Below are 20,408 nucleotides of genomic sequence, written 5' to 3'. Positions count from 1 at the left end.
GTGGGATTACTGTGCTGGATTGGCCAGCAAACTCGCCTGACCTGAATCCCATAGAGAATCTATGGGGCAGTGCCAAGAGAAAGATGAGAGACATGAGACCGAACAATGCAGAAGATCTGAAGGCTGCTATTGAAGCATCCTGGTCTTCCATAACACCTCAGCAGTGCCACAGGCTGATAGAATCCATGCCATGCTGCATTGAAGCAGTAATTCATCCAAACGGGGCCCAAACCAAGTACTGAGTACATATGCATGATTATACTTTTCCGAAGGCAGACATTTCTGTATTTAAAATCCCTTTTTTATTGATTTTATGTAATATTCTAATTTTCTCTAACGTCCTAGTGGATGCTGGGGACTCCGTAAGGACCATGGGGAATAGCGGGCTCCGCAGGAGACTGGGCACTCTAAAGAAAGATTTAGTACTATCTGGTGTGCACTGGCTCCTCCCTCTATGCCCCTCCTCCAGACCTCAGTTAGAATCTGTGCCCGGCCGAGCTGGGTGCTCCTAGTGAGCTCTCCTGAGCTTGCTAGAAAAGAAAGTATTTTGTTAGGTTTTTTGTTTTCAGAGAGCTTCTGCTGGCAACAGACTCTCTGCTACGAGGGACTGAGGGGAGAGAAGCAAACCTACTCACGGCAGCTAGGTAGCGCTTCTTAGGCTACTGGACACCATTAACTCCAGAGGGATCGAACACAGGTACCTAACCTTGATCGTCCGTTCCCGGAGCCGCGCCGCCGTCCCCCTCGCAGAGCCAGAAGAACAGAAGCAGCAGAAGCATGAAGACATCGAAATCGGCGGCTGAAGACTCCTGTCTTCACTTAAGGTAGCGCACAGCACTGCAGCTGTGCGCCATTGCTCCCACACCGCACACTCCGGTCACTGTAGGGTGCAGGGCGCAGGGGGGGGGGGGCGCCCTGGGCAGCAATTAAGTACCTTTTTGGCAAAAAGAGACATATATACAGTCTGGGACTGTATATATGCCCGAGCCCCCGCCATTTTTTACACATTAAAGCGGGACAGAAGCCTGCCGCTGAGGGGGCGGGGCCTTCTTCCTCAGCACACCAGCGCCATTTTCTCTTCACAGCTCCGCTGGAAGGACGCTCCCCAGGCTCTCCCCTGCAGTATACAGGTGCATTAAAGGGTAAAAAAGAGAGGGGGGGCACATAAATTTAGGCGCAGTATATATATTAACAGCAGCTACAGGGTAAACACTAAGGTACAGTGTAATCCCTGGGTTATATAGCGCTGGGGTGTGTGCTGGCATACTCTCTATCTGTCTCCCCAAAAGCCTTTGTGGGGTCCTGTCCTCAGTCAGAGCATTCCCTGTGTGTGTGCTGTGTGTCGGTACGCCTGTGTCGACATGTTTGATGAGGAAGGATACGTGGAGGCAGAACAAGTGCAGCTGAGTGTGGTGTCGCCGCCGACGGTGCCGACACCTGATTGGATGGATATGTGGAAGGTGTTAAATGATAATGTAAACTCCTTGCATAACAGATTGGATAAAACTGTAACCGGGGGACAGTCAGGGTCTCAACCCATGCCTGATCCTACAGCGCAGAGGCCGTCAGGGTCTCAAAAGCGCACACTATCCCAGATAGTTGACACAGATGTCGACACGGAATCTGACTCCAGTGTCGATGACGATGAGGCAAAGTTGCAGCCTAAAATGACTAAAGCCATCCGCTACATGATTGTAGCTATGAAGGATGTATTACACATTTCTGAGGAAAATCCTGTCCCTGACAAAAGGATTTATATGTATGGGGAGAAAAAGCATGAAGTGACTTTTCCCCCTTCACATGAATTAAATGAATTATGTGAAAAAGCGTGGGATTCCCCTGACAGGAAGGTGATAGTTTCCAAGAGATTACTTATGGTGTATCCTTTCCCGCCAACGGACAGGTTACGCTGGGAATCCTCCCCTAGGGTAGACAAGGCGTTGACACACTTGTCTAAGAAGGTGGCCCTGCCGTCTCCGGATACGGCCGCCCTAAAGGATCCTGCGGATAGAAAGAAGGAAGCTATCCTGAAGTCTGTTTATACACATTCTGGCACACTGCTGAGGCCAGCAATTGCTTCGGCCTGGATGTGTAGTGCGGTAGCTGCATGGACGGATTCTCTGTCTGAGGAGTTAGATACCCTGGACAGGGACACTGTTCTACTGACCCTGGCACATATCAAGGACGCGGTCCTATATAAGCGGGATGCCCAGAGGGACATTTGCCTGCTGGGCTCTAGAGTAAACGCAATGTCCATTTCTGCCAGAAGGGTCTTATGGACTCGGCAATGGACAGGGGATACCGACTCTAAAAAACACATGGAGGTTTTACCTTATAAGGGTGAGGAATTGTTTGGGGACGGTCTCTCGGACCTAGTTTCCACAGCTACGGCTGGGAAGTCAAATTTCTTGCCTTATGTCCCTCCACAACCTAAGAAAGCACTGTATTACCAAATGCAGTCCTTTCGTTCTCAGAGGAGCAAGAAGGTCAGAGGTACGTCCTTTCTTGCCAGAGGCAGGGGTAGAGGAAAAAAGCTGCACCATGCAGCTAGTTCCCAGAAACAAAAGTCTTCCCCGGCTTCCACTAAATCCACCGCATGACGCTGGGGCTCCACAGGCGGAGCCAGGAGCTGTGGGGGCGCGTCTCCGACATTTCAGCCACCAGTGGGTTCGCTCACAAGTGGATCCTTGGGCTATACAAATTGTGTCTGAGGGATACAAGCTGGAATTCGAGGTGATGCCCCCTCACCGTTACCTAAAATCGGCCTTACCAACTTCCCCCATGGAAAGGGAGATAGTGGTGGAGGCAATTCACAAACTTTTTCTCCAGAAAGTGGTGGTAGAGGTCCCCCCCCCTTCAACGGGGAAGGGGCTACTATTCCACTATGTTTGTGGTACCGAAACCGGACGGTTCGGTCAGACCCATTTTAAATTTAAAATCCCTGAACATTTATCTGAAGAAATTCAAGTTCAAAATAGAATCGCTCAGAGCGGTCATTACAAGCCTGGAGGAAGGGGATTTTATGGTGTCTCTGGACATCAAGGATGCTTACTTGCATGTCCCCATTTATCCGCCTCATCAGGAGTACCTCAGGTTTGTGGTACGGGACTGTCATTACCAATTCCAGACGTTTCTGTTTGGCCTGTCCACGGCACCGAGAGTTTTTACCAAGGTGATGGCGGAAATGATGGTGCTCCTTCGGAAGCAAGGGGTTACAATTATCCCATACTTGGACGATCTCCTCATAAAGGCGAGGTCCAGGGAGCAGTTGCTGATCAGCGTAGCACACTCTCAGGAACTGTTGCGTCAGCACGGCTGGATTCTGAACATTCCAAAGTCGCAGCTGATTCCTGCGACGCGTCTGCCCTTCCTTAGGCATGATTCTGGACACAGACCAGAAGAAGGTGTTTCTCCTGGAGGAGAAGGCTCAGGAGCTCGTGACTCTGGTCAGAGACCTCCTAAAGCTAAAACAGGTGTCGGTGCATCGCTGCACGCGAGTCCTGGGAAAGATGGTGGCGTCATACGAAGCCATTCCCTTCGGCAGGTTCCATGCGAGGATCTTTCAGTGGGATCTGCTGGACAAGTGGTCCGGATAGCATCTTCAGATGCATCGGATGATCACCCTGTCCCCCAGGGCCAGGGTGTCTCTTCTGTGGTGGCTACAAGGTGCTCACCTCCTCCACGGCCGCAGATTTGGCATACAGGACTGGGTCCTGGTGACCACGGATGCAAGCCTCTGAGGGTGGGGGGCAGTCACTCAAGGAAGAAACTTCCAAGGGTTGTGGTCAAGTCAGGAGACTTGTCTGCACATCAATATCCTGGAACAAAGGGCCATATACAACGCCCTGAGTCAAGCGGAGCCTCTGCTTCGAAACCAATCAGTGCTGATTCAGTCAGACAACATCACGGCAGTGGCCCATGTAAACCGCCAGGGCGGCACAAGAAGCAGGGTGGCAATGGCAGAAGCCACCAGGATTCTTCGGTGGGCGGAGAATCACGTACTAGCACTGTCAGCAGTGTTCATTCCGGGAGTGGACAACTGGGAAGCAGACTTCCTCAGCAGACACGACCTCCACCCGGGAGAGTGGGGACTTCATCAAGAAGTCTTCACGCAGATTGCAAATCGATGGGAACTGCCACAGGTAGACATGATGGCTTCCCGTCTCAACAAAAAGCTAAAAAGATATTGCGCCAGGTCAAGGGACCCTCAGGCGATAGCTGTGGACGCACTAGTAACACCGTGGGTGTTCCAGTCGGTCTATGTGTTTCCTCCTCTTCCTCTCATACCAAAGGTGCTGAGAATTGTAAGAAAAAGAGAAGTGAGAACAATACTCATTGTTCCGGATTGGCCAAGAAGGACTTGGTACCCGGAATTGCAAGAAATGCTCACAGAGGACCCATGGCCTCTGCCTCTCAGACAGGACCTGTTACAACAAGGACCCTGTCTGATCCAAGACTTACCGCGGCTGCGTTTGACGGCATGGCGGTTGAATACCGGATCCTAGCAGAAAAGGGCATTCCGGAAGCAGTTATTCCTACGCTGATAAAGGCTAGGAAGGACGTGACAGCAAAACATTGTCACCGTATATGGCGAAAATACGTTGCTTGGTGCGAGACCACGAAGGCCCCTACAGAGGAATTCCAACTGGGTCGATTCCTGCACTTCCTACAGTCGGGTGTGACTATGGGCCTAAAATTAGGGTCCATAAAGGTCCAGATTTCGGCCCTATCCATTTTCTTTCAAAAAGAACTGGCTTCACTGCCTGAGGTTCAGACGTTTGTTAAGGGAGTGCTGCATATTCAGCCTCCTTTTGTGCCACCAGTGGCACCTTGGGATCTTAACGTGGTATTGGCTTTCCTGAAATCCCACTGGTTTGAGCCACTTAAGACGGTGTAGCTAAAGTATCTCACGTGGAAAGTGGTCATGCTGTTGGCCTTAGCTTCGGCTAGGCGTGTGTCAGAATTGGCGGCTTTATCATGTAAAAGCCCCTATCTGGTTTTCCATATGGACAGGGCAGAATTGCGAACTCGTCCGCAGTTTCTGCCAAAGGTGGTGTCATCTTTTCATCTGAACCAACCCATTGTGGTGCCTGCGGCTACTCGTGACTTGGAGGATTCCAAGTTGCTTGATGTAGTCAGGGCTTTGAAGATCTATGTTGCCAGGACGGCTGGAGTCAGGAAGACTGACTCGCTGTTTATCCTGTATGCATCCAACAAGCTGGGTGCTCCTGCTTCAAAGCAAACCATTGCTCGCTGGATCTGTAACACGATTCAGCAGGCTCATTCTGCGGCTGGATTGCCGCATCCAAAATCAGTAAAAGCCCATTCCACAAGGAAGGAGGGCTCTTCTTGGGCGGCTGCCCGAGGGGTCTCGGCTTTACAGCTTTGCCGAGCTGCTACTTGGTCGGGTTCAAACACATTTGCTAAGTTCTACAAGTTTGATACTCTGGCTGAGGAGGACCTGGTGTTTGCCCATTCGGTGCTGCAGAGTCATCCGCACTCTCCCGCCCGTTTGGGAGCTTTGGTATAATCCCCATGGTCCTTACGGAGTCCCCAGCATCCACTAGGACGTTAGAGAAAATAAGAATTTACTCACCGGTAATTCTATTTCTCGTAGTCTGTAGTGGATGCTGGGCGCCCGTCCCAAGTGCGGACTTTCTGCAATACGTGTATATAGTTATTGCTTAATAAAGGGTTATGTTATGTTGGCATCCATTGGTTGATGCTCTGTTGTTTGTTCATACTGTTAACTGGGTAAGTTTATCACAAGTTATACGGTGTGATTGGTGTGGCTGGTATGAGTCTTACCCTGGATTCCAAAATCCTTTCCTTGTAATGTCAGCTCTTCTGGGCACAGTTTCCTTAACTGAGGTCTGGAGGAGGGGCACAGAGGGAGGAGCCAGTGCACACCAGATAGTACTAAATCTTTCTTTAGAGTGCCCAGTCTCCTGCGGAGCCCGCTATTCCCCATGGTCCTTACGGAGTCCCCAGCATCCACTATGGACTACGAGAAATAGAATTACCGGCGAGTAAATTCTTATTTTCTGAGCTTTTGGATTTGGGGTTATGTTAAACTGTAAGACACAATCATCAAAATTATAACAAATAAAGGCTTGAAATATCTAACTTTGCATGTAATGAGTCTATATAATATATTACTTTCACCTTTTAAGTTGAATTACTGAAATAAATGAACTTTTGCACGATATTCTAATTTTTTGAGTTTCACCTGTATCTAGGCCTAAACTGAGGCAGAGAAACAGGAAACCTAGAAAACTAAGAGCTGTACTGAAATCATTCAATAAACCTAATTGCTAATGGAAATAACAGGCTTTGGATGGACTATAGAAAACTATTAGAAAGCAAAATGTGCTGCTAACAGATCGGCCATAGGGTCTACAGGGAAGAGTCCCGGTGGGCCGACGCACCCGTGGGGGCCTGTTTTGTTTGAGGACATGTGGTCCTATTTATAGACATAATGAATAAGATGCCAAACAATTTGCATATATGAAAATGACTTTGCCACTTAGCCTGTGATTGCAGATGATCTAGTGTATGTTCTGTCTGCCTGCTTGGCTGACATAAGATTGAGTGAATAGTGATTGGGATACGGTTGGTGTAATAAGCAAGAAAATATATCTTTCTTAAGAATTATATAGTTTCCTAAATTCTAAAGGTGTATCATATAATGTGCTCATAACATTTAATTTTATTTCCTTTTAACTTCCCCCTTGATGCTGGACATGCCCACTATCTGGAAAGTCTTGGGGGGAGGGTGCTGCTGCCATGCCCATGGCTAGACCTTACACCTCTGGTGCTGCCCAAGTGGGGCCACTAGTACAAATTTTTCCGGGGCCGCTTTTTGTTCCCAATCCGCCCCTGGCTGCTAAGATCTACTAATATAACTTTAATTCAATGTTTCCATGTCACAGTAACCATTGTAGGAGTGTTCCTTTAAACGTACAAAACACTTTCAACAAATGTACACTATTAAATTAGAGCGGTGGTCCCATTGATTTGCAATGTTTGAATGTAAGAGTACTAGTAATAGAGGGCTGAGGTGTGACTAATGCTGGTTTCATATGCAAAGCCCATATTTCAGTAAATTAAACATGCTATTTGACTCTCCCTCCCAGTTAATTACCAGAGCGACCGCAGTCAGCGCAGGAAATTAGGTCCTCTGGACACCCCGTCTTCTTTGCGCCTCCTAGACAGAAATCGCAGTAACCATTGGCAATGACTGAGCCGTCAGGAGCTTTCTTAACTGGAAAACAGTAAATAGAATGTTAGCTTCATAATGTATGACAGAGATGGACCCTAGGGACTGCCCGAACCTCCCCAGATCCCATCCCACCTAATATTTAACAGTGGACAACAACCCGAACCTCCCCAGCTCAGATGTCACCTAATATTTCCCCGGGGACAACAAACCAAACCTTCCCAGCTCCCATCCAACCTAATATTTCCCCAGGGACAACTGCTTGAACTTCCACAGCTCCCATCCCACCTAATATTTCCACGGGGACAACTGCTTGAACCTCCCCAGCTCCCATCCCATCTAATATTACCCCGGGGACAACTGCCCGAACCTCCACAGCTCCCATCATACCTAATATTCCCCCGGGGACAACATCCCAAACCTCCCCAGCTCCCATCCCACCTAATATTCCTCCAGGGACAACAGCCCAAAGCTCCCATCCCACCTAATATACCCCCAGGGACAAAAACCCAAACCTCCCAAGCTTCCATCCAACCAAATAAACTCTCGGGGACAACAGCCCGAACCACCCCAGCTCACACCCCACCTAATATTCCCTTGGGGACAACAGCCCGAACCTCCCTAGCTCCCATCCCATCTATTATTCCCCTGGGGTCAATAACCTGAACCTCCCCAGCTCCCATCCCACCTAATATTCCCCCGGGGACAACAGCCCGAACCTCCCAAGCTCCCATCCCACCTAATATACCCCAGGGGACAACAGCCCGAACCTCCCCAGCTCCCCTCCCACCTAATATTTACCCGGGGACAACAGCCCGAACCTCCCCAGCTCCCATTCCACCTAATATTCCCCCGGGGACAACAGCCCGAACCTCCTCTGCACCCATCCCACCTAATATTCCCCCGGCACAACAGCCCGAACATCCCCAGCTTCCATCCCACCTAATACTGTCCCGGGAACAACAGCCTGAACCTCCCCAGCTCCCATTCCACCTAATATTCCCCCGGGGACAACAGCCCGAACCTCCTCAGCACCCATCCCACCTAATATTTCCCCGGGGACAACAACCCGAATCTTCCAAGCTCCCATCCCACCTAATATTCCCCCTGGGACAACAGCCCGAACCTCCCCAGCTCACCTCCCACCTAATATTCCCCCGGGGACAACAACCCGAACCTCCCCAGCTCCCATCCCACCTAATATTCCCCCGGGGACAACAACCCAAACCTCCCCAGCTCCCATCCCACCTAATATTCCCCCGGGGACAACAGCCCGAACCTCCCCAGCTCACATCCCACCTAATATTCCCCCGGGGACATCAACCCGAACCTCCCCAGCTCCCTTCCCACCTAATATTCCCCCGGGGACAACAGCTCGAATCTGCCCAGTTCCCATCCCACCTAATGTGTCCATACAGAATGTATTTAATAGCGCTATGGCACAATTTACAACTAGTTCCACCTCATCAATTAATTCAGAGAATGATAATCGAATTACTTAGATACGGTTCTTTTATATCACCCTGCAGGTTGTATAATGTACTTAGTACTAGATAATGGGATACTTGTTAATTATACAGACAACACAAAAAATGGTCCCTGCACACCTGTCATTTGGTTATCAAGAGCATGCAGCGAGCGTGTGCTGCTGACCGAAGTCCTGCTACCCCACATGGCATTTAGGATAAGTGCCCATAATCCTTATTGCTGCGCCTCTTCTACAAGAGCCATGCCACACTGCCAGCTGTTTAAGAACATTGTGAACGAGGTGGGTAGCATGCAAACGGAGGAGGATGGGAATTGTGGGGGAAGGGGGGTTGAGGAGGCTGGGGGAGTATTTGAAAACTGCAGCAGAGGAGCTAATTCCCTGTGCCAAGTGGTGCCACCCGTACACAAGATAACAGAACGACTGGTGGGCGGAATCCATGTTACACCCATATAATTAGCAAGTACCACTAATGATGTTAGTTGTACTGGCAGGCTGTTTCTCCTAGCTGGACCCGACTAAGGGGGTCATTCCAAGTTGTTCGCTTGCTACCGGTTTTCGCAGCGCAGCGAACAGGTTACTACTGCGCATGCGTATGCACCGCAATGCGCAGGTGCATCGTACGGGTACAAAGCGTATCGTTGCTGGGCGATGGATTTAATAAAGAATCCATTCGTACAGCCGATCGCAAGGAAATTGACAGGAAGAGGGCGTTTGTGGGTGTCACCTGACTGTTTTCAGGGAGTGTTTGGAAAAATGCAGGCGTGTCCAGGCGTTTGCAGGGCGGGTGTCTGATGTAAATTCCAGGACCAAAAAGACTGAAGTGATCGCAAGGGCTGAGTAAGTCCAGAGCTACTCAGAAACTGCAAAAAACGTTTCCGTCCCGCTCGGCTGCACACGCGTTCGCACGCTTGCTAAACGAAAATACACTCCCCCGTGGGCGGCGACTATGCGTTTGCACGGCTGTTAAAAGTAGCTAGCCAGCGATCAACTCGGAATGACCCCCAAAGGTCCATGTGGGTAAATGTCCCTGTCTGGAGACAAGCTTTATCTTCTGCATTCAATTGCTGTGCTGGTTGTTCTGGCTGTAAATATTTCTGGCCCCTGATGAACTACAAGTACAACAATTCCCATGCTGATGGGGGAAGTGACAACCTGGGGATGTACAACACCAAATAAGTTTTGCAGATGATTACATGAAAGTTATTACAGATAGCTATAAATAAATATTGTCAGTAACTTTGATTGCAGAGAGCATCTGAATATTCTGATGCTACATACAGAGAGTAATAATAATATAATAATTAATACTAATGATGACACCCTTAGTACAATGAAGGTCAGTGGAAATAAAACCTGTCGTTCTTTGCCCAGCAGAGGCCACATATCCTCACCTGTATGTCGCGGCTGCATTTCCGGCACCCAGTTCAGCTCTTTGTAGAAGTCTGGGGAGGAGAAAAGCTGAAGTCAGAACTGTGGGGAATTATTACATCTGTTACAGAGACAGGCACGGAGGGGGTTAAGTGGGAGGTGTGATTATTTTAGGGAAGCTAGAAGGGAGGGGGAATTGTCATCACCCAAACTGATAACCTACCCCTGTCACTCCACTGTTTCCATAGCAACTGTCTGCATCAGAGGGACCGCCAAAAACATGCAGCGTGGATTTAATATATCTCTCCCTGATTTATTGTTTCAATTAGAGAAACAGACATAGAAATGGGGGATGGGAAACAATGCGCCTAAACAGACACAGAAATAGTCTCCTTCATACTACAGAAAGTTCTCCAGCGGCTAGACAAAATCCCGTAATAGACAGGCGTGCATAGTGCCTTGTCCTGCCCCCTAATACAAATGCTATTTACATAGTGCAAATGTCAACAATATACATAAATAATAGATAATACATTTATTAAGGCGCACCTACATTTCTCAGAGCTGCAAGATGGAACAAAAATGAAAAGAAAAATAGGAATCTAATACCTACTGGTAATTCCTTTTCTCATAGACCGTAGTGGATACTGGGAATGTACTTTAGTACCATGGGGTATAGATCGGGTCCACTGAAGCCTGGAAAACATTAGTGTGTGCTGGCTCCTCCCCTCTATGCCCCTCCTAGCAGACTCAGTCTAGGAAAACTGTACCCGAGGAGATGGACATACCATGAGAGAAGGAATATACAACAAGAAAGCGGTGAGGTAACAAACCAACACAAACAGTACAAAAGATAGCAGCGCTAACTATAACATGGATAGCAAAGCTAACCAAACATGGAACAGGGACAGCAACAGCAGACCCAACCAAGAACACTTACAACCAGGTAAGCAGGAACACGAAGCACTGAGGCGGGCACCCAGTATCCACTACGGACTACGAGAAAAGGAATTACCGGTAGGTATTAAATTCCTATTTACTCTAACATCCTAGTGGATACTGGGAATGTACTTTAGTACCATGGGGAAGTCCCAAAGCTCCCAGAATGGGTGGGAGAGTGCTGAGACCCCTGCTAAACCGCCTGACCAAACTGAAGGTCATCACTGGCCAAGGTGTCGAACCTATAGAACTTAACAAACGTGTTCGACCCTGACCAGGTAGCTGCACGGCACAACTGTAGAGCCGAGACATTCCGGGCAGCTGCCCAGAAAGAACACACCGATCTTGTGGAGTGGGCCTGGACAGAACTCAGTAGAGGCAATGCTGCCGAACAATAGGCTTGTTGAATGGTCAATCTAAGCCACCGAGCAATAGACTGCTTAGAGGCAGGACATTCAATTTGGCAGCGTCATAAAGGACAAATAGCGAATCAGACTTCCTGTGACGGGCTGTCCTCCTGACATAAATCCTCAAAGCCCTCACAACATCCAAGGACTTTGGAGCAACCGCCGTATCCGACATTTTCGGAACCACAATTGGCTGATTTATGTGAAAGGCCGAAACCACCTTCGGCAAAAACTGCGGACGAGTCCTGAGCTCCGTCCTATCCTCATGAAATATCAAACACGGGCTCTTACAAAATAAGGCCCCCAATTCAGACACCAGTCTCGCAGAAGCTAGAGCCAGCAACATGACAGTCTTCCAAGTAAGATATTTCAGGTCCACCCTGTGCAAGGGTTAAAACCAGTCCGACTAGAGAAAGTTTAAGACCACATGAGATCCCACGGAGCCATGGGGGGGACAAAGGGTGGTTGAATGCGGAGAACCCCCTTCAGAAATGTCTGTACTTCCAGAAGCACCGCTAGCTGTTTCTGGAAGAAGATGGAGAGAGCAGAAATCTGAACCTTGATGGAGCCTAACCTTAGGCCCATATCCACGCCTGCTTGCAGGAAGAGCAGAAAACGGCCAAGCCGAAACTCCGCAGGAAAATATTTTCTACCCTCACACCAGGAAACATATTTCTTCCAGATACGGTGGTAATGTTTAGATGTGACCACCTTACAGGCCTGGTCCATAGTGGAGATAACCTTGGACGGAAGACCTTTCCCAGCTAGAATCTCCCTCTCAACTTCCAAGCCGTCAAACATAGCCACAGTAAGTCTGGATAAACGAACGGCCCTTTTTGAAGAAGGTCCTTGAGAAGCGGCAGAGGCCAGGGTTCCTCCAGGGACATGGTCTGGAGGTCTGTATACCAGGCCCGTCGAGGCCAATCCGGGGCAATCAGAATTGCCTGAACTCTTTTCCTTTTTAGCCTTTTTAGAACTCTGGGAATGAGGGGGACTGGAGGAAACAGGTACACGAACTAGTAAAACGACGGAGCCATCAGAGCATCCACTGCTGCAGCCTGCGGATCCCTTGTCCTGGAACATTAACGACGGAGCTTCTTGTTGAGACGAGAAGCCATCAGGTCTACCTGCAGGCTGCAGTGAACCAGTTGTTGAAACACCTGAAGGTGAAGGCCCCATTTTCCCTGATGGAGGTTGTGCCCGCTGAGGAAGTTTGATTCCCAATTGTCCACGTCTAGAATGTATATGGCTGAGATGGCCCTTGCGTTGGCTTCTGCCCAGAGGAGTATCTGTGACACCTCTCGCATTGCGGACCTGCTTTTTGTTCCTCCCTGCCAGTTTATGTACGCCACCACTGTGGCATTGTCCGACTGTTCCTGAATGGCCTGATTTTGGAGAAGATAGGAGGCCTGCAGAAGAGCATTGTAAATTGCCCTGAGTTCCAGAACATTTATCGGGAGTGCAGATTCCTGACACGACCACTTTCCCTGGTACTGAGCCCCCTGGGTCACGGCTCCCTAACCTCGGAGTCTGGCATCCGTTGTCCGTAGAGTCCAGGACTGGGTGCTGAAACTCCGACCCGCCACAAGGTGATAGACTTGTTGCCACCATAACAGGGAGATCTGTGCTTCTGGCGACAGAGCTATACTCTGGTGCATGTGAGACCATGACCACTTGTCTAGCAGATCCAGCTGGAACAGGCGAGCATGGAACCTGCCATACTGGATTGCCTCGTAGGAGGCCACCATCTTGCCCAGTAGGTGAATGCAAAGATGAATCGAGATCTTGCGAGGTCTGAGCACCGATCGGACCATAGCCAGGATTGTCAAAGCCTTGTCCATGGGGAGGAATACCTTCTGAGCTACCGTGTCCAGGAACTGGATACTTTGTGACGGTTCCAGGTGAGCCTTCGGGAAATGTAGGATCCACCCGTGGTCCGTAAGCAGACGAGTAGTCAAGTCTATGCTGTGTAGCAGACGTTCCTTGGAGACTGCCTTTATCAGGAGATTGTCCAAATAGGGGACTATGTTGACTCCCATCCTGCGCAATTGCAGCATCATCTCCGCCATAACTTTTGTGAATACACTTGGGGCTGTGGAGAGACCAAAGGGTAAGGCCTGAAACTGGAATTGGTGGTCCATTACAGCGAACCGGAGGTAAGCCTGATGAGGAGGCCATATGGGGACGTGTAGGTAAGCATCCTTGACATCCAGGGATACTAGGAACTCCCCCTCCTCCAGCCCAAAGACCACCACCCTCAGGGACTCCATCTTGAATTTGAACACGCGTAGAAACGGGTTCAGAGTTTTTAGGTTCAAGATGGGCCCTACCGAACCGTCCGGTTTCGGTACAACAAAAAGACTGGAGTAAAACCCCCTGTTGTGCAACAGGGGAGGTACTGTGTCCACAACCCCCATTCGTAGCAGTTTTTGAATGGCGTCTCGCAAGGTAACCCTTGCTATGGGTGAAGCTGGTAAGCTTGACTTGAAGATTCTGGGAGGAGGTAGTGCTTGAAATTCCAACTGGTATCCTTGGGATATGAGGTTCCTTACCCAAGGAGCCCGGCATGACTGTGCCCACACATGGGCGAAGTGTTGAAGGCGAGCACCTACCTGAAAGTCTCCCTGCTGTTGGGGCCAACCGTCACGCAGAGGGCTTTGTGGATGAGGATCCAGAGGTCTGGTCCAGAGATCCAGTAGCCGCTGGTTTACGGGACTTACCTCGATTTCCTCTGGCGGCATTTGAGGCTCCTCTAGCTCTGCCTCTAAATCTGGCCACACGAATGGACTGCAGAGAAGGCCCAGGGTAGGAAGGTATAGCAGGAGACGCAGCAGACGGCAGATAGGTAGACTTTCCAGCCGTCGCTTGAGAAATCCACTTGTTCGGTTCCTCCCCAAATAAGGCCTCGCCTGTAAAAGAAAGATTCTCCACGCCTTTCTTGGAATCAGCATCCGCTGACCATTGTTGCAGCTATAGAGCCCTGCGGGCCGAGACCGCCATAGCCGTGGTACAGCCATTAGTGAGACACAATTCTTTAATAGCCTCACTCATAAAGTCTGCAGCATCCTGGATAGGATGCAGCATTGTAAAGACCTCCTCCTGAGGGAGAGAGTCAAATCCATTCATTATATTATCAGACCATTTTACCATGGCCCTTGAAATCCAGCCGCATGCAATAGTGGGCCTTTGTGCTATGCCCACTGCAGTATATATTGATTTGAGTGTAGTCTCAATCTTGCGCTCAGCTCGGTCTTTGCAAGAGATAGCCCCAGGTACAGGCAGTACTAGTTTACGTGACAGCCTGGACACTGAAGTATCCACTGACTGGGAAGTTTCCCATAATTTCCTATCCTCAGGAGGGAAAGGAATTCAATAACCGCTGGGGAGTTTTGGATTTCTTGTCAGGCTTGACCCATGCCTCCCTGGAAAGGGAGTTTAACTCTTTTGATACAAGAAAAGTGGCAGATGATTTTGGTTTTACATTAAAATACAATTCCTCTTCTTATTCTGCCTCCTTGGCCCTCATTCCGAGTTGATCGCTCGCTAGCTGCTTTTAGCAGCAGTGCAAACGCTAAGCAGCCGCCCTCTGGGAGTGTATAGACTGTTTAGTTCCTGTTTTGACGTCACAAACACGCCCTGCGTTCGGCCAGCCACTCCCCCGTTTCTCCAGGCACGCCTGCGTTATCTACTGACACACCTGCGTTTTTTAGCACACTCCCGGAAAACGGTCAGTTTCCGTCCAGAAACACCCACTTCCTGTCAATCACTCACCGATCAGCAGTGCAACTCAAAAGCGTCGCTAGACCTTGTGTGAAACTGCATAGTTTTGTGTGAAAGTACGACACGCGTGTGTACTGCGCACCATACGCATGCGCAGAAATGCCGCTTTTTGAACTAATCGCTGCGCTGCGACCGAAAGCAGCTAGCGATCAACTCGGAATGAGGGCCCTTATCCGGTATGTTGAGGACCTCTCTAATAGCATAAATCAGGGACTCAACAGCCGGGGACAGAGAATTGTTCTCTTCCATATCAACCTCCCCCTCATCTAGCTCTGGTGATTCAGTACAAGAGTCAGACTGGAGTGCCTGTGGGAGTGCACCTTTATGCGAGGCCAACAGAGGGGGCTGAGGAGCCTGTCTGTGGTCAGCAGCTTTAACAAACATGTTATCAACAGATTAAGTGTCTGCCTTTCTTTTCTAGCAGTAGCTAACTCTGTGTTAATATTTATGAATCATGTTTTTGAATGACTCTAACCACTCAGGTTCCTGCACACTACTACCCTGAGAGGAGAGCATTGGTTACACAGGAGCGACCCTTCTGGGGAGGGAGTAAACTTAGTGTTATATGACAAACACAGAGAGGATTGGGACCAGCGCACAACACCCAGGCAAAGCAGCACTCCGCTGGGTATATTCAATATAAGTCAATTTTGTACTGCAGCAGTGTCACCACCGCTGATATGCTCCCCCCTTCCTAAAAAACCCTCTGGTACCAGTACTATTGGTTGTTCAGCAGGGTCTGTGGAGGAGCAGCTCCAACAAGCAGCCTTATTCAGTCAGCAGCAGCAGGAAATGGCTGCTAGGAGGGGCATAGAGGGGAGGAGCCAGCACACACTAATATTTTCTTATAGTGCCAGGCTCCAGTGGACCCGATCTATACCCCATGGCACTAAAGTACATTCCCAGTATCTACTAGGATGTTAGAGAAATAACGTTTATTTCAAGTAACTGTGAATATGGGTTTGGGGCACTTATTTTTGTTTAGTTGCCACACCAGGGGTCCCAATCATGTTAGATAAATCCAGCCCCCGCTCTGGCTCTAGAAGAGGAGCGGCATTGTTCAAAAGTTATGTTAACATTTAGGAACAATTGTGGGAAGTAGTGCACAAGAAAGCGCACTGCGGAGACTGAACTGTTCATTTAATACACAGCGTTCTATAGACATTAATCTGCTCTCCTCATAGAGGCTGATTATGATGTGTGAGCAAAGCAGGTAACTGTGCACTTGGACACTGGTTTTGCATCCTAAGGTAAGTACTGGCGTCTTAAGCTTGTAGCCCGGAAATGCTGAACAGCTGTATTCTTACACTGCAATTACTGTAGATTTGAGTTTGTACACACCCCACCCAAATCTATATCTATGAATACCCGCTTTAACATAAGATAGTAAATATGGCTTCCGTGGCTGCTTGCAGCTACAGCCACTTTGGGGGTGATTCAATTGTTTTGTTTGCGCCCAAACATAATGGGCACCCACCGGAGCTATTCAATTGTTCCCCCTTGTTGGGGGCATCATGTGCGCATCGCCGTACAAAGCGGCTAAACCATTCTAAAATCCAGGTTAGGGCCCTCAAACAGCGGTAACAGATTTTCTATCCTATTACCCAATTGCCGGTGTGCTGACCCCCATTGCCGCCACTTATCGGGGGAACTTATCTCGAATCCCATGTATTATCACCCGCAAACAGGATTTTTTCAACTAGGAAAAATGGGCTTTAATAGAATAAAACGATACGCCCCATTGGGCTAAATGGTCCGTTTTTTCCATCCGAAAAATGAAGGGGCTAATATGATATCCCCCAATGTACTAATACTGTCACCTGACTTGGCCTAGGGTTGCTGCACATTTGGTGTCTGCTTCGTTCTCTCTATTGGAAGGTAAGCCAGAAACAGGAGCGCACTTTTTATTAGCAGAATTTGCAATCCTTTTGTTTGCCTGCTGGGGGCCGCCCATCGCAGGACAAGGCCGCCCAGCATGCTGACCGTCACTTCGCTCTGTGACCACGCTGACACTGCGGTCGAACCGCAATTTCAGCCTGATAGCAGAAAGTAGGGAAGCCTCCTGTGGGAGCAGCCTGGCTGCAACTGCAGGAGACCCGCCGCCATCTTTGTGATCAGAGCGGCTGTGTTGACGTCACGCAGCTGCCCCGATCACGCCCACGACCCCCCCCCCCCCCCATTCGTCTGCCGCCACTTCAGTTTCCCTGACACAGCCCCCGCAACTCTCCGTCTAGGAAATGGAGTGTTGCTGCCCCCTCCAGCCCCGCGAACGCCTCTGCCTGATTGACAGGCAGAGGCATTCGCATTTACTGAGGGGCCCTGCGCATGCGACCGCATCATCTTAGCAGTGTTTGCTGTTGGATCGTTAGTTGCGATTCAACCTGAATGAGGGCCTAGGTGCGAGTTCAGAAAATACAGGGCTTTATTCAGGTTTGTTAGCAAACCAAAAACGTTAGCAATTGGGCAAAACCACGTGCACTGCAGGGGGGGTAGATGTAACATGTGCAGAGAGAGTTAGATTTGGGTGGGGTGTGTTCAAACTGAAATCTAAATTGCAGTGTAGATATTAAGCAGCCAGTATTTACCCTGCACAGAAACAATATAACCCACCCCAATCTAACTCTCTCTACTAGACTGTGTTCTATATACACTGGAAATGCCCCACAGGTCCAGAGTCTATAAAGCACTGTGTATTAGGCGGCATTTCCAGTGTCTATTGGGCACTGTGTATTTGGGTGTTCAGGTCTCTATGGTGCTACTAAGAGACCTGAACACCCAAATACAGAGTACCCTATAGACACTGGAAATGCCCCCCTAATATGCAATGCCATATAGACACTGGAAATGCCCCCTAATACACAGTGCCCTATAGACACTGGAAATGCCCCCTAATATGCAACGCCCTATAGACACTGGAAATGCCCGCTAATACACAGTGCCCTATAGACACTGGAAATGACCCCTAATACACAATGCCATATAGACACTGGAAATGCCCCCTAATACACAGTGCCCTATAGACAATGGAAATGCCCCCTAATACACAATGCCCTATAGACACTGGAAATGCCCCCTAATACACAAAGTCCTATAGACACTGGAAATGCCCGCTAATACACAGTGCCCTATAGACACTGGAAATGCCCCCTAATACACAATGCCCTATAGACACTGGAAATGCCCCCTAATACACAGTGCCCTATAGACACTGGAAATACCCCCTAATACACAATGCCCTATAGACACTGGAAATGCCCCCTAATGCACAAAGTCCTATAGACACTGGAAATACCCCCTAATACACAATGCCCTATAGACACTGGAAATGCCCCCTAATACACAGTGCCCTATAGACACTGGAAATACCCCCTAATACACAATGCCCTATAGACACTGGAAATGCCCCCTAATGCACAAAGTCCTATAGACACTGGAAATACCCCCTAATACACAATGCCCTATAGACACTGGAAATGCCCCCTAATACACAATGCCCTATAGACACTGGAAATGCCCCCTAATACACAATGCCCTATAGACACTGGAAATGCCCCTCCAATGCACATTGGGGTAGATGCATGATCCTCCGATATGGGGGGGAAGTAGCACTGATTGCTCCGACACCTGCAACTATCGATTTTGACAGCTGCAGGTTTTATTGCCCATACACCACAGCAGTGACAGCTCTGTCCCTGGCTGTGGCAGCTGCCGGATTCGGGCTGCACAGGAGATTTTGCGAGAGTGGCGAGATCTTGAGAATGCCCAGTCAGATGGCTGGAGGAGAGACACAGCACATCAGCACTAGACTCATGCCGTGTTGGGGGACTGACAGGGATCACCGGAGGTGGGAGGTTTTACTCCCCCACTTCAGCATCTGAAATGTTAATACATCTCGGCGCTGCTGCTTCCTGCTTCGCTGGAGTAAAGAAGTGCGGGTATAATACATTTACCCAATTGTTGTATAGAGATTGAAACAATTTCCCACTACCTCATAATATACAGGAAACCTGTGCTACTCACGTTTGTGGTTATTTTTCCGGTGAAAAGGGATAAGATATCTCTCTGCATTCTCTTCACCCTCTTCTTCAGCCAGGTGAGTATGGGTGTAGTGGTAGCTGAGGCCGGGCCGATTCTTGTATCTCTTCCCACAGACTACAGAGGAAATATTGTTACAGAACCTACTACACCATAACATCTATATACACAGCCCAGGTCCAGTACAGACACTACTACACCATAACCTCTATACACACATCCCAGGTCCAGCACAGACACTACTACACCATCACATGTATACACACAGCCCAGGTCCAGCACAGACACTACTACACCATTACATGTATACACACAGCCCAGGTCCAGTACAGACACTACTACACCATAACCTCTATACACACATCCCAGGTCCAGCACAGACACTACTACACCATGACATGTATACACACAGCCCATGTCCAGCACAGACACTACTACACCATTACATGTATACACACAGCCCAGGTCCAGCACAGACACTACTACACCGTGACATGTATACACACAGCCCAGGTCCAGCACAAGCACTACTACACCATTACATGTATACACACAGCCCAGGTCCAGCACAGACACTACTACACCGTGACATGTATACACACAGCCCAGGTCCAGCACAGACACTACTACACCATTACATGTATACACACAGCCCAGGTCCAGCACAGACACTACTACACCGTGACATGTATACACACAGCCCAGGTCCAGCACAGACACTACTACACCGTCACATGTATACACACAGCCCAGGTCCAGCACAGACACTACTACACCATAACCTCTATACACACAGCCCAGGTCCAGCACAGACACTACTACACCGTGACATGTATACACACAGCCCAGGTCCAGCACAGACACTACTACACCATCACATGTATACACACAGCCCAGGTACAGCACAGACACTACTACACCATTACATGTATACACACAGCCCAGGTCCAGTACAGACACTACTACACCATTACATGTATACACACAGCCCAGGTCCAGTACAGACACTACTACACCATTACATGTATACACACAGCCCAGGTCCAGCACAGACACTACTACACCATTACATGTATACATACAGCCCAGATCCAGTACAGACACTACTACACCATTACATGTATACACACAGCCCAGGTCCAGTACAGACATTTCTACACCATTACATGTA

General features: G+C 49.1%; 1 protein-coding gene across 2 annotated transcripts in view; it reads right to left on the bottom strand.

Annotated features, from left to right (window-relative positions):
• The window catches only part of DPF1 (double PHD fingers 1), a 225,842-nt gene that overhangs the window by 25,934 nt on the left and 179,500 nt on the right, over window positions 1-20,408 (bottom strand). For both annotated transcript variants that reach the window (XM_063937657.1, XM_063937658.1), the window contains exons 7-9: window positions 19,223-19,354; window positions 10,100-10,150; window positions 7,145-7,264 (exon numbers count right to left, since the gene is read on the bottom strand). In XM_063937657.1, the coding sequence (XP_063793727.1) occupies window positions 7,145-7,264; window positions 10,100-10,150; window positions 19,223-19,354 (303 nt within the window). The remainder of the gene's footprint in view (window positions 1-7,144; window positions 7,265-10,099; window positions 10,151-19,222; window positions 19,355-20,408) is intronic.

Source organism: Pseudophryne corroboree, chromosome 8, assembly GCF_028390025.1.
Source record: "Pseudophryne corroboree isolate aPseCor3 chromosome 8, aPseCor3.hap2, whole genome shotgun sequence".
NCBI lineage: Eukaryota > Metazoa > Chordata > Amphibia > Anura > Myobatrachidae > Pseudophryne > Pseudophryne corroboree.
The sequence above is the reverse complement of the archived record's forward strand: the minus strand, read 5'-3'. Positions and strand labels throughout refer to the sequence as shown.